This window comes from Zeus faber (assembly GCF_960531495.2).
Source record: "Zeus faber genome assembly, chromosome: 7".
NCBI lineage: Eukaryota > Metazoa > Chordata > Actinopteri > Zeiformes > Zeidae > Zeus > Zeus faber.
In genome coordinates, this window is record NC_137203.1 from 17,413,280 (window position 1) to 17,426,031 (window position 12,752).

Sequence of the window (12,752 nt, forward strand, 5' to 3'; positions counted from 1 at the left end):
AATGATTGTAACCAATACATATCACTGCCCTGCCATATTTATTGTATTGAATTATTTCTCTTAAGTGCCTCTCCAGGTTTTTAAATAAGGTGATACTGTATCCGGTCAGGTAGGTCGTCTGCAGAGGCCTGTCCTCTCCTAAGGGGTCTCGTCTTGATAAAATATGCAAGGGCTTCTTGAGTGTCTTGCCCCGCCCCCACACGCGTCACCGTGTCCTGGCTCTTGTAGACACCTGCAGTGATAAAGTTGAATTTTGTTCGTTGTTCATTTGTTTTGACCAGCAAATGCATTTTAACGGTAGATGACAGTCATAAATAGCAGGACGGTCCCCAGGACACCTTAACAGCCTCATAACTGGAAGCCACTCACCACCATGAGGTGCCCACTCTTGGCTTTGTACGCCATTGGCTCCTGGCCGGTGCTGAAGTCCACAACACTCTCTTTGCCCGCCTGTATCTCAATTTTGATGCTGGGAATCAATGCGAAAATTGAATGCTAGTACTTGGAGAGGACAAATTACCCACCCCCCAAACTCTTACTGGTAGACATAATGTACTCACCTTCCCTGCACCACCTTGATGACACTCTGTTTGTTGGCAACCACACTAAGCTTGGTCAAAAACTCAAACAGGTGGTCGCACTGCATGACCAGATCCCCCTGATGCAGCAGCGGCACGGCATTCAATTAGGAGAAGGTGACAATTGAACTAGTTATAATAGATCTTTTAAAGTAATATTTTTCAAGATTCCAGAGGTTATTTGTCACATACATATACAGTGCATACGGTCATAAATATATGAGGTGAAATGTCGTGACGCCCGGTGATTGCGCACAGCATTCATTGTCTGTGTTGTTTCACATCTAAATCACAAGTCACCCATAGCAGCTCATGTTTTACTGATATACCTTCTGTTTTGGGTCTTCACACGTTATGTGGAATACAATGATGTCATCCATCAAGTTACTGACTGAAATGCCTGAAATGAAGGAGGCAGGGGCAGTTTTGAGTGAAATGAAAACATTATATTGAGGCAAATGTGTTAAAAAGTATACTGTATATATGTTTTACTGACCTTTGAGAGAGGTGTACAGCACTCTTTGTTTGATCCTGGCTTCATCTATGACATAGGCAGCTGTCTGGGTGAGAATGAGCTGACGCGGCCTGGGCTTGAAACCGTTCCTGTCGTACTTCATCACTGGCACGCTGTACTGCGAACAAACAAACGAACAAAGGAATTTGAATCCAAGACGCAATTTTGTATATGCGACCGTTTCCCCTTCCCTTCAAGGTTAGCGCCGCGAACCCCCGGGGGGGAGGGAGTACCTTGATGCGCTCGTTTCGAATCGCCTGAAGGACCCTGGTGTTGATCTCCTGTTCGCCTGGAATACGAAACGGCCGTGAGGGACCGGTTTTAAAGGGAAGCTGCTGCGCGTCGAAAATATCCGGAGGCGAAACTCACCGATTCTGGTGTCCGCAAAGGGCTGCGCAACGCTCTGGGCATAACTGTCCTTCCTGCCCTTGAAGATGGCCTCGGTCATACTCTTCATCTGAAACTGGAGGATGGTCCGTCATGAGATGTAATAATCCTTTAATAAAGTATTTGATTATTTGACGTGAATATAATCACTACCTGGGCTTTTTGCTGGGGAGTGATTCCTCTCACGTACTTTCTCACCATGTTGCGTGTGTGAAGTCTACGCAGTATTGCTGAGGTCTGAATATCAACGAAGCACAGTTGTAATGAATGTCATCGTGTTTTTTTATTCTTATTTTTTTTTATCTCTTAAAATGGAGCGATGTTACGTATTGAATACCTCTTCTAACACATAGGCGGGAGTAAGCCAAGTGGTTTTATCCAGAACCGTTTTTGGCAGATTGTTCTTCAGCCTGTTCAGGTAACTCTGTCTGACGAAAGCTAGATATTCAGAGTTGTCGGTGGTTTTCGCTTCCCCTCTGGTCATGTATCCTTTGATGAATCTGGAAATAAATGGTCAAATGTCGCATTTGTGACAACTTGGCGTCGGCCCGACCGAACGGGCGCGTGTACCCTCCGCTTCCTTACTGTTTGATAACTTTTACAGCCCAGGCCCTCCGCTCTCTCTCCTTCCTCGCTTGCACTCCTCTCCAACAATTCTCAATCTTAGTGGCTTGGGAAGGGGAAATTAAAAAAAACAAACCCAAGTCGTATTACTTCTCTCACAAGAACTCCACAGCATGTCAATGTCGTAATACACGCTACGGGTGTTAGCATTTACCAGCTTCCTTTTGTTTTCTGAATTCTCCCTTCGCCCTGTATCCTTTGTACTTGGCCTGGAGCCGTGTCGCTGCGAAGAGTGCCGAATGTAAATCACCGAGCCGGTTATAACAAGGCAACATCTTCCAACAGAGGAGTGCACTTACCGAGATCATGTTTGCACTTTTCGAAAGCATCTTCGGTGGCATAAAGTGTCCTTGGGTGACGGATGAATATTTTGGTTCTATGACGGTCGTTTAAGGAGTGAAAAAACAAACAAACAATGATTTTTATCGGAAATTGATTTTTTTCGGGACCTTTCAAGCCGGTTTGCCGTGTCTGCTCACCGTCCTATTTTGTACTCATTTGGTAAGAAGCCCAGATGTTGGACCAGCACCTCCACTCCGTCAGAAGGCACTCCTCTCCAGTGGGGCCACGTGGCGGGACACAGGGCTTTATATCTGTTAGACATAACGGTACTGTCAGGATCCTGTGGACTGATGCGGGTCATGAAAGGCGTGAGTGAGTGATGACTTCCAGTGTTTTCGGGTACCTCTGTAGGAACACCTCAAATTTGCGTCGATAGGCGAAGCCCGCCCGCCTGACTCGAAGGTGCTCCATCAGGCCCAGGTACTTCACTTGGTGCCGGATCAGTGATTCATCAAACTGGCCTAAGGGTGTGTGTGTGTGTGTGTGTGTGTGTGTGTGTGTGCGTGTGTGTGTGTGCGTGTGTGCGCATTCGCGCGTGTGTGTGTGTGTGTGAAAAAAAGGAAACAAAATGAGTCGAATGAATTAGTCTGGTGGAGTAACTGCTCTTCCTCTACATTTTTGTGACCATCTTGAGGACCTCGTGTTCCCTCCATCACCTGGCTTCTTGGACTCGTTGGGTTTGAGGCAGCGGACGTACCAGGCCTCCTTGGCCGTGAGGATCTCTGTCAGCTTCAGCAGGCTGCTCTTAAACTGGGTCGCCACCTACAGACGCAGGGAGCGGGGGTCTCCTTAATCTCCCGACGGCTCATCTGTCAAACACATGTGACTCACGCACGACACAAGACCGCCTCTGCCAGAGAGAAAAAACCCGAACTGCCACCCCGAAACAAGGACTCGCCGCGGCGTTCGCGGCTTTTATTTCTTCCAGATCGAGGGTCAAGACGGAGGTGTGCGCAGCGCTCACCGTCTCCGGCCGTCGCTTGCTGTCTGATTCCTCGGCGGAGAAGCACTCCCCGACGATGCCGTTTTTAGACCGACGCATCAGCTGGAAGACAAACGGGGAAAAAAACACGTAGATATTTGTGAACGCGTACAGAATGCGCACTTTCAATCGATCTTGCAAGAGTGCGCACATGCGCCCGCAATCTTAAAGTTGATCCAATGGCTCATTTGTCAAATTTACCGCATTTCCCTCCTGTATTATTTACACTAAGTCTACAGACGATTAATAATTAAGGAACAAATTGAAAACAATCCCCCTTCCAAGCCCCATTCCTCGTCTCACGTCTAATACCGTAGGAAATGGTCAACTTACGTCTTTAATGTTTCTGTACAGGAGATCGTTGTTTTTGTCCAGGAAACCTGAGATCACGAGAGAACACACATTGAGGGATTTCTGGCGCTAATCGTCTGGTTGCAGTGAAAACATGGGCTCGTAACGCAGCCTTAATCTGTCTGTTTTGTTTCTTTTACCCACAACACAGTATGTGACCTCCCCGGCATAATGCAGCAGACGGAAGTCTCCCCTCTCCAGAGTCTTGCGAGTGATCTTGTCAGCCAGCTTGTGCCTGCAGTGGATGGGGGGGAAGGCTGATGAAGAGTGAGCGGCACTGAGGGCCAGGCTTCAGCTTTCTTCTCCGTCAGCTCATTGTGGCTGAAACAAGCCCGTCAGTCACCACAAACACAGATTTCGACCCGGGCGCCAAGGGGAGTCGAAGTTTTGAATTGCATTTAATTCATTTAAATTGACGAGTCGACGACAAAATGTACAAAACCAAAACGGTACCGCATGTTGTAACCTGGTAAAACCTGATAGACAACCATGGTCTAATGGTCGTCTATCAAAACACCGCCTTAAAATTGAGAGACAATACGTTTAATCTTTATAACAATTATTATTTTAATATAATTTTTTGTGTTCATATTTTTTTTTACCCGCCAGAATCGTATCAGTTTCTAGTGGGTAAGTCCACTCACGTGACAAAATGCGGGTGATTCCCCATCTTCTCCTCCAGCCGCTCCAGAAAGGTGAGGTCTGTTGCATCTCCCGGTCTAAGACACTCCTCATCCTAAAGGATATCAGCTTTTATTTTTCAGAACCTTTGATTTACAGACCGACACCTCATCAGGGCTTGGGAGACATTTCCGTTTCTTCGGTCCACGCACCAGTGTCGAAATAATGCCCCGGTGTCTCTCTTCCACCAGGTCACAGATGATCTTGTTGTTGAAGAACTGCACCGGCTCCCACTGGATTACAGGAAAGGGAACAGCGGGAGAAACATGTTCAGGAACGCATCGACATTCAAATCAGACAAGATATATGATGTGCACAAGCACTGAATGTAAATCACATGTATGACAATTACCTCAATATCCTCTGACTCGTACTCCTCTTGCTCAGACTTGAGTGTCAGCTGGATGAAGAGCTGCTGCAGCTTCTCATTGCAGTAGTTTATGCAGAATTGCTCGAAACTGAGATACAATCACAAAGCTGAGGCTAGTTATACAGCCGTGAGTCAGTCCCACCAAAGTATTCAACAGGAGAAAAAAAAAGGACTCCAAATCCCAAACAATCACTGCTTTTCCATTGTGAGCGTGTGTCAAAGAGAGCTACCTACCTGTTCAGATAGAAAACCTCAAACCCGTATATGTCAAGCAAGCCAATGACAGTCTTTCTTGAGGAGTCCTGGCACAAAAACATTTTCAAAAGCCACGAGCGATCGTTACGGGTTGCATATCCAGATCCAGGACAAATACTGTCTATGTTTATGGATTTTGGCAATGAACAACCTTGCATCATCTCCTAACCTTATTCTCCATGGACTCATTGATCCTGTTGACCACCCAGGTGAAGGTCTGTCCATAAATGGCTTTGGCCAAGGCGTCCCTGACATAGATAGCATGATCTATTGTAAAAGGACTGAGCACCTTGACAATAAGACAAAACGAATAACACATTTCAACACTTATAATAATAACGAGCAATAATAACGTGATCAAACATTTTAAGGCTTCGCAATTGATGCTTCAGCCAAGACTGTACCTCATCCCTTTTGGCCTCAATCTTTCTATATGTGAGTCCCTCTTGCAGCAATTGAACATCGACCCCGAGTAGCTACAGGAGAGAAATAACACAAAGTTAACCATGCCTTGCAATGATGACACTGACAACTATCTAAGAAGTCATTGAGTTACTTACCGTTGAGACCCAGCCTAACTCTGCATGGCTGTTCAAACAGGCATGACCTCTACTGTCGGGCTCAAACTGGACATTGCCGAGGTGGAGAACACTCGCGACAATTCCAAACAAGTCCTGTACGGGATGTCAGTGTCATTAGGAGCTTGAGGAAACAGGGCGAAAATTATCATTTTAAATGGAATTTCACTCACATTCGTGTTACTCTCATTGAAGTCAATGATCTGCAGTGCATTTTTTACTGACTTCCAGTCATTTTTATCATTGATGGAAGCCACACTGGCGCACTGCCCCTGCCAGAGAGGGTAAATATGGTGCACAGTGTTCAGTAGCAGTACTGTGACCCGAGAAATCAACTCCCGGACACATTCCCTTCTGCATACCTGCGTTAGGTAGTTGTAGTGCTGACAGTCTTTCTCCAGACCAAGCTGGTGCAGCAGGTCTTCGTCTCCTCCTTCCACCAGCTGGTAGAAGATGTGGAAGTTCCTCTCCCCGTGATTCTGGTGGACAACTCTGGACTTCTCCAGCAGGTAGCTCAAGATATGACCTCCAACCGCATCGCCCTGTGGGATGCATCAACCGTAGGACTGCAACTCATGTAACACCAGTAAGAGTACATCCTCTGGTTTTGATGGTTAGCCTCCTTGGCCGGTCTGAATGGTTTCACTCATTTTGTTTTACTCCAGATATCCTGGTCAAACGATGTGGTCTTTACCTGGCTGTCAAACTGAATATCCATGTATTTCCCGAAGCGACTTGAGTTGTCGTTCTTTAGTGTTTTGGCATTGCCGAAAGCCTGTGTCAAATACATTCATGAATATATTGTACCAGTAAACAGAATTCGTATGCAAAGATTTCCAGATATTTTTATGATGTGATTTTGCAAAAACCAATAGACCTCTAAGACAGGGTTGGACATTAGCATTTTGTCCCTGACAGTATCCAGTAGAGCGGTGCTGGGACAGCTGACCGCATAGTACTGCAGGATCTTCTTAGAAGCCTCCGTCTTCCCTGCCCCGCTCTCACCAGAGATGAGGATGAAGTGATTGTTGAGCTCTGAAAGCATGGTGTGGTAAGCATTGTCTGCCAGAGCATAACTGTATGGATACAAGGTAATAACGTTTCACAGGTGAACCTTGTTGGATTTGGAAAAAAAAAAGGAGCTGATGTCAAAATAATTACACCCTCAAGTCAGATCTTAAGCCAAAGCTTAAGAAATACAACAACATGCTGCTCACTCACACACCGCCACAAACCAGACTTGAATACACGTCAATATATTTATCGTATGGACACTCACATGTGTGGTGGAAGTTCAAAAAAGTTGACCCCCATATATAGATCCATTTGTTTCTTATTGTAAATATCCAGGTCTTTGTAGGGGTTGACTGACACGATGAGTGTGCCTATATAGGTCTACAAATGGTGAAAAGGAAAATGAAGTGAAAGAAGATGAAACATAATCGCTTGGATGTACACCGGACAACTCTGTTAAGGGGGTCTTTTTTTCTTTCTTCCCAGGCTCACATAGATAAGGTCCTCTTTGAAGCGTTTGTTCAGGTTGTTGAGGAAGGCCGTGTCTGTCGTCTCGTCCAGAAGAACAAAGTCCTGGATGCCCACCCGGTCCCTGGCGGTCAGAGCACCCTCCATGTCCAGCACACCCTGGCCAGAGAGGAAAGGACGCAAAGGAGATTGTCGCCGGGCCTACGTTTCTGCCATAACCACCTGCAAGCACCACCGCTGCATTTCCGCAGTTATACACTGTTCTGTACATAGACCCAACATGCATAAAGAGTCTGAAAAATAATATAATACAAAAATGACCGCTTTGTGGTTTATTTTTATGGATGTCCTCTGTACTTTCCTGAATAACGCTTAACCTCGGTGAAAACAAAGCGTGACACATCTCAACATGTTTTTCCCATTTTCAATTCGGAAAACTGCCGTTGGAATTCTCTGCCGCGCATTTCGACAAATGCGGACTGTGGCGGATAAATGAATGTATAGCGCCCATCGCACAGGCTTAAAAAGAACAACGCAAAAAAGCACAAACATGGTCCCCGTTAGTTCTATTGAAATAAGGGGTCCCGAGGTCTTGTGCGGCTTTGAAGAAAAGCCCTGTGATTGTGCAGATGAACAGACAGAAGCTAATGATTGCAACGGAGCACATGGGGACCTTGGCTGGCGGCTTATACTTCACTAGACCTGACACGCCAACCAAACACAACACAAAGTGCAAATGGAATAGGGGGAGGCCAAAACAGCGGCACATTTAAGAAGCGTAGTGGGAAAGATTCCACCGATCTGCTTTGCATTCTCGACACCAACACTTAGACCAAAGGTTTTCACAGCTTTTGTTGGTTTTGCATTTTTTTTCTCTCTCCCTCTCTCTCTCTCTCTCTCCCTCTCTCCCTCTCTCTCTCTCTCTCTCTCTCCTTTGGAAGCAGAAGTCCTTTGATTCTCAAGTCTCTCCGTAAAAAAAAAACATTAAAAAAAAAAAAAGATAATCCATTGGATCTAATTGACACAAAGCCCCTTGGTCCACCCTCCCTTGCCCCCCTCCCTTTTCCATAGCCTTCATTTCTTCTGAGAAAGGCCAAGTGTTTTTGTCCTGTATATACCACGGAGCAGAGACAAAAAAGACGTTTTTAAAATGCAGTCTACAATCCATTACACATATTCCCTCTGCATATCCATTCAGTAATTATTCATTAGAAAACATTTAACGTCACAGTGAATTTCACACTAGGCAGTCGAAACACAATGGAGGAGATTTGGCCTATTTTGGGGTGAGGAGGGGGGCAGTGGGTTGTACAGAGCAATGGTGAGGGGAGAAGAGGAGGGAGGGGGCGATAGGGGGTTGGGGGGGCAGTATTTGTCTGATCTGAGAACCTCTGAAACGGGGCCGTCTTGAGACAACGGGACAGACTAAATAGTGCAGTAACGGTCTGTGCCCCGCTGCTTGCCGTGACACTCATTTAGTGTGCCCCGGAGGGCGAACAATAGCGTCTTGTTCTTAGCAATCCTGTGCTGTAATTTGGACTTCATTACTTTGCTCACACAGGGCCCCATGGAAGAAGAGAGGAGGCTGGTCGGATGAGAAGGGTTTTTTTTTTTTCCCACCTGTCAGCCTCCCTGCCCCACACCCCCAGTGCTCTCACCCAACTCCCTTAACAATGCCCCTCACCCCGTGTCCCCACAAATAACCCCCATCCAGCCCCCTTCCCATAACCCCCCACCCCCACCCCCACCCCCCCCCACCCGCTCCACCCCCACCTTTAAGCCAATGAGACAGGTGAACAATATCATTGAAGAAACTCTATTTGAGACGTCAGAATCAATCTGGCGATGTGATGGTAGTGGTGCTGGTGTGGGGTATCTGTGACACCGCCTTTCTTCATGGGAACAAACTTCTCTCGAGGCAGTCGATTCAGACAATATGCAGGGACAGCGTGACTTAAGGATCTGCCACACAGTATTACAAGTAATAACATGAAGGGATAAGGTCCATTAGGAGGGTTGCGATGACCGGTGACAACACTAGCAACACTGATGGTCCTGGGTTTTGATTTCGTCTTTCTCTGCAGTTATTTTGGAATTGTGGAATGCAGTGCAATAGTACTGGAAATGTTACTTTGTTTTAAAGGCATTACTGCATGCCGCGATGATTAAACGAGGGCTGTCATAGCAAAAACAGCACATATAATCTGACTGCAGGAAACCACAGATATCTATAGCAATGTCTCAATCTTAGCTTCATTAAAATGTAAGAAAAGTGGACAGTATTCATGGTGTTAATTGAACAATTAATAAAGTCAGCTCATTAGCACGGACTGATTGTGTGATTACCCCACGGGAAACGCTGTCAGATCAGGTGAATTGCCTTTCGAGCTCAGAGCACAAGCAATTGTATTTTAATTAAGAGACGGGGAGTCATCTCGGTCTAGAGTGTCGATGTTGCCTGAGACAGAGTGACCTCATCTCTGCGAGGGAACAGTGGAAGGTTTGGAGAGAGGGAGTGGGTTGGTGGCGGCTAGAGAAACATGTTGGCAACCTTGACTGAGAAGGAACATTTCCTGCTATAAGGAATTCCAAGAGTTTGCTGTACACCATGTTCTCCATATCTCCACTAGACCCCAAAGACCCCCTTGCTTCCCTGAAACTGACAGTGGGCCTAAAACTCAGTTTCTAAAGATTGAGCCTTGGTGTTACCCAAATAAAGGTAGATGAAGTCCCCCAACAGATTATGGTGGGAAAATGAATTATTCTCAGAGACACTGTTTAACTTTTGTGACATCCAGAGTCCCGTAATCCAAAGTCATTTAACATGCAGCAAAAGCACAAATATCATTCACACAAGAGAACGCATCAGATGACACCATTTGATGTTACAAAACAATTGCTCTCATACCTGCATGCTTGAGGATGTATCGGCCCGTTTTCACATAAGGACCCTGACACAGAATCCAAATTGGCAAACAATTCCCTTTCCTAGAGATGTTAGACACGTACGGAGCTCCCTCCCAAGTCCGCTTGCATCAAGGCCGTCGTTGGCGCTGTAAAAAGTGGATTATTAAGAATGAAATGTTCAATAGTTCAATCAAAAATATTTACTGTCCTTCTCCTCGTGTTGCCATGGCTGTCCCGTTCAGGCTGCAGAAGGGTCAGTGCTGCTGTGTACATGTGGTATCCTCCACATCCTTCTGGCCCGGCCCGGGGCCACTGCGGGATGGTTACTTAATCATTCATGCCGTGGGGGTTGGAGAGGCTGGGAGATCTTATTCGGCACTTACCTGGGTATCTACTGCTCTACTGAGTGTAACATAAAGATGCAGCAAGCAGATCCAGTTCAGAGCCATCAAGCTATTCCTCTTGTCCTCCTCTATCCACCTCCTACCTCTCCTTAGTCTGCCTGCCTCACCCCATTTGTACGGCACTGGTCAAGTTACTGATCATTGATTAGATACATTACTAAACTAATTGCGAGCAATTATAACGGCAGACAATGTGTATAAAAGGTCTGTTACAATCGCTAATTGTATGGGAGATAAAATAAAATATTCAAAAAATAAGTGAAGAATACCTGCAGATAAAATGGAAAGTACTGCTATTGTTAAATTGATAATTGGCAGTAAAGTTCTATTTTCACATTTCATTTCCCCCCCCCCCCCCCCCGATGACCCGATTATGATAAAAGAACACGTTTTATTGTGTTGGACGCTTTCTGTAAATTAGGGAAATGCATTATTAGTTTGGTGCGCGGACCATTTGAATTATTCACTCTCTATTGGCGAAGTTGTCAAGGATACTTCTTGCCAAGGCCCCACCTCTTCCCCAACCCGGTAGCTCAGCAATGCTTGTCCAATCTTAACAAGCTTTGTGCTACCCACTGGGCTCTGATTCAGCACGAGACCCGGCAAATCCAATTACACAGGAGTCAGAGAGGTTGATTTTGCCATTATAGATTCCATGCTGAGAATGAGAGATGATGATGAACACTCACATCACACAATTACTGCTCTTTTCCATTCTCTCTCTCTCTCTCTCTCTCTCCCTTTCTCTCGCTCTCTCTCTCTCTCTCTCTCTCTCTCTCTGTTTGTCTCTCTCGGTTTGCCTCTATTTCTATATTTCTCACCCCCTTCTCCCCCTTCTCGTTTCCTAATCATTCTCTCGTTTTCCACTCCATCCCTTTCCTTTGGTTTTCTCATTCTTTCATAGTCCATTATTCTAATTTTTCGGAGCAGCGTAACGGAGACCGGGCCCCCATCATCAGCCCAGAGCCACAATAGCGGGGGGACCGATGAGGTTACTTCACAGCTCGAGTTGAAGCGTATTTTTATATTGATATTATTCTTTCCAAAAAAAACAAGGTGTATATGATCGTTACCTTCCTTTCACTTGGGATTTCCTTTTCATGGAGGCAACCTATCCTTCAGCTGAGTGATAAGCTAAATATTTCATCCTCATTCTTTTGTAAGAGGCAATGCTCAGCGATACACAGGAAATAAAATGCTTCCAATCAAATCTGAAAGAAATTGATCTGAACCAAAAGTTCACCAAAAAGGTTGATGAAAAATTGAAATGCGCAGCCATTCGACAATTTGACTCGAGTGCTAGTCTTTGGGAAGACCTTGTTCCAGCTAATAAAAAGTCCTATCAAGCGCAATTAAAGTTGAGGCTCCTTTCTACTAAATCAGCGGTGGAATAGAGCAGGAGTAGCTCCATCTTTACCCTTCAGGTCAATGAAAAGGGCTGACCCTCCAAAACAACAGAGGCAACGGTCTTGACCCGGGTCGCAAAAAGGCCAACACCGCCAACCTCGGCAAACTTAAAAGATGGGGTGCTCCATGATCCAGGCGTGCAATATTATCGTAACATTCCAATCAACCTTCAGGAGAGGGCGGTGCAATGTTCAAGAGAAAACCTCATGGTGGTGTAGTTTCAAAGGTGCAGGTTGACTGGGATGCAATCACAATTAGTCAACTATTGTTAAATGTTTTCTGCTGCAATGACCGGACGATATAAAAAAAAAATGAAGATTGTCTGTGGTTTCGAAAGATAAAAAAACCGCAAAGGACTAAAACAAGTTCCATGCCAATTCCATTACATAAGTGTGTGAATAAATTAACAGTCCTGACTTGGCGTCGTTCTTCAGTCATTTGTACGCAATTGTTAGTCGCTTGTAGGACCTTTTACAGGGCGGTTAAGGACCGGCACTCTGGCCCCGTTGATATCAAGTTAAACTTTCATTAGAAGGGTGTAGGCTTTGGCTCGGCACTGATTGCGGTCCCGGCTAAGCATGGCTGACAGCGGCTTCCTCTCTTCGGCCAGCAGGTCACCCTGGGTGACATGTCGTTCTGGGGGGGTGGGGGACACCGTGTCTCCCCCGGAACGAGATTAGAGGGGTGAGGTGACCTCATTCTCAGAGGAGCTGATGTGTTTTTAGTAAACACTCGGTGCAAGACGAAAACAGAGCCGACAAATGCCAGATACTCCTCGGGCGGTGATCCCATTGTTTCCCCCATTGCTCCTGAACGGACGTGAGAGAGGAATGTCTTCACTTTGTGTTCGGGAGCTGCGTGGAATCCTCCTCTCCTCTTCTACATTGGTG

At 45.9% G+C, this 12,752-nt stretch overlaps 1 protein-coding gene across 1 annotated transcript; it reads right to left on the reverse strand.

Moving 5' to 3' along the window:
• Window positions 1-101: 101 nt before the first annotated feature.
• On the reverse strand, window positions 102-7,300 carry myo1ha (myosin IHa). The gene is made up of 31 exons (XM_080003850.1): window positions 7,169-7,300; window positions 6,942-7,057; window positions 6,540-6,738; window positions 6,357-6,437; window positions 6,025-6,204; window positions 5,836-5,934; window positions 5,645-5,758; window positions 5,489-5,560; window positions 5,254-5,373; window positions 5,064-5,131; window positions 4,812-4,917; window positions 4,612-4,692; window positions 4,423-4,514; window positions 3,919-4,013; window positions 3,761-3,807; window positions 3,410-3,490; window positions 3,102-3,207; window positions 2,789-2,906; window positions 2,583-2,696; window positions 2,403-2,479; window positions 2,258-2,326; window positions 2,065-2,149; window positions 1,817-1,979; window positions 1,633-1,716; window positions 1,462-1,555; window positions 1,326-1,381; window positions 1,075-1,210; window positions 908-978; window positions 561-658; window positions 370-469; window positions 102-232 (listed from the first exon to the last, which is right to left on the reverse strand). The coding sequence occupies exons 1-31, from the start codon at window positions 7,289-7,291 to the stop codon at window positions 206-208; spliced, it is 3,072 nt and encodes a 1,023-aa protein (XP_079859976.1). The 5' UTR covers window positions 7,292-7,300; the 3' UTR covers window positions 102-205.
• Between the last annotated feature and the right edge of the window lie 5,452 nt (window positions 7,301-12,752).

Coding starts and splice junctions, on each gene's coding strand:
- myo1ha (XM_080003850.1), bottom strand. CDS start 7,291: ATGGAGGGTGCTCTGACCGCCAGGGACCGGGTGGGCATCCAGGACTTT. Junction 3,208..3,409: donor GCAAGCGACGGCCGGAGACG/GTGAGCGCTGCG, acceptor CTGCGTCTGTAG/GTGGCGACCCAGTTTAAGAG. Junction 233..369: donor AGAGTGGGCACCTCATGGTG/GTGAGTGGCTTC, acceptor TTATCACTGCAG/GTGTCTACAAGAGCCAGGAC.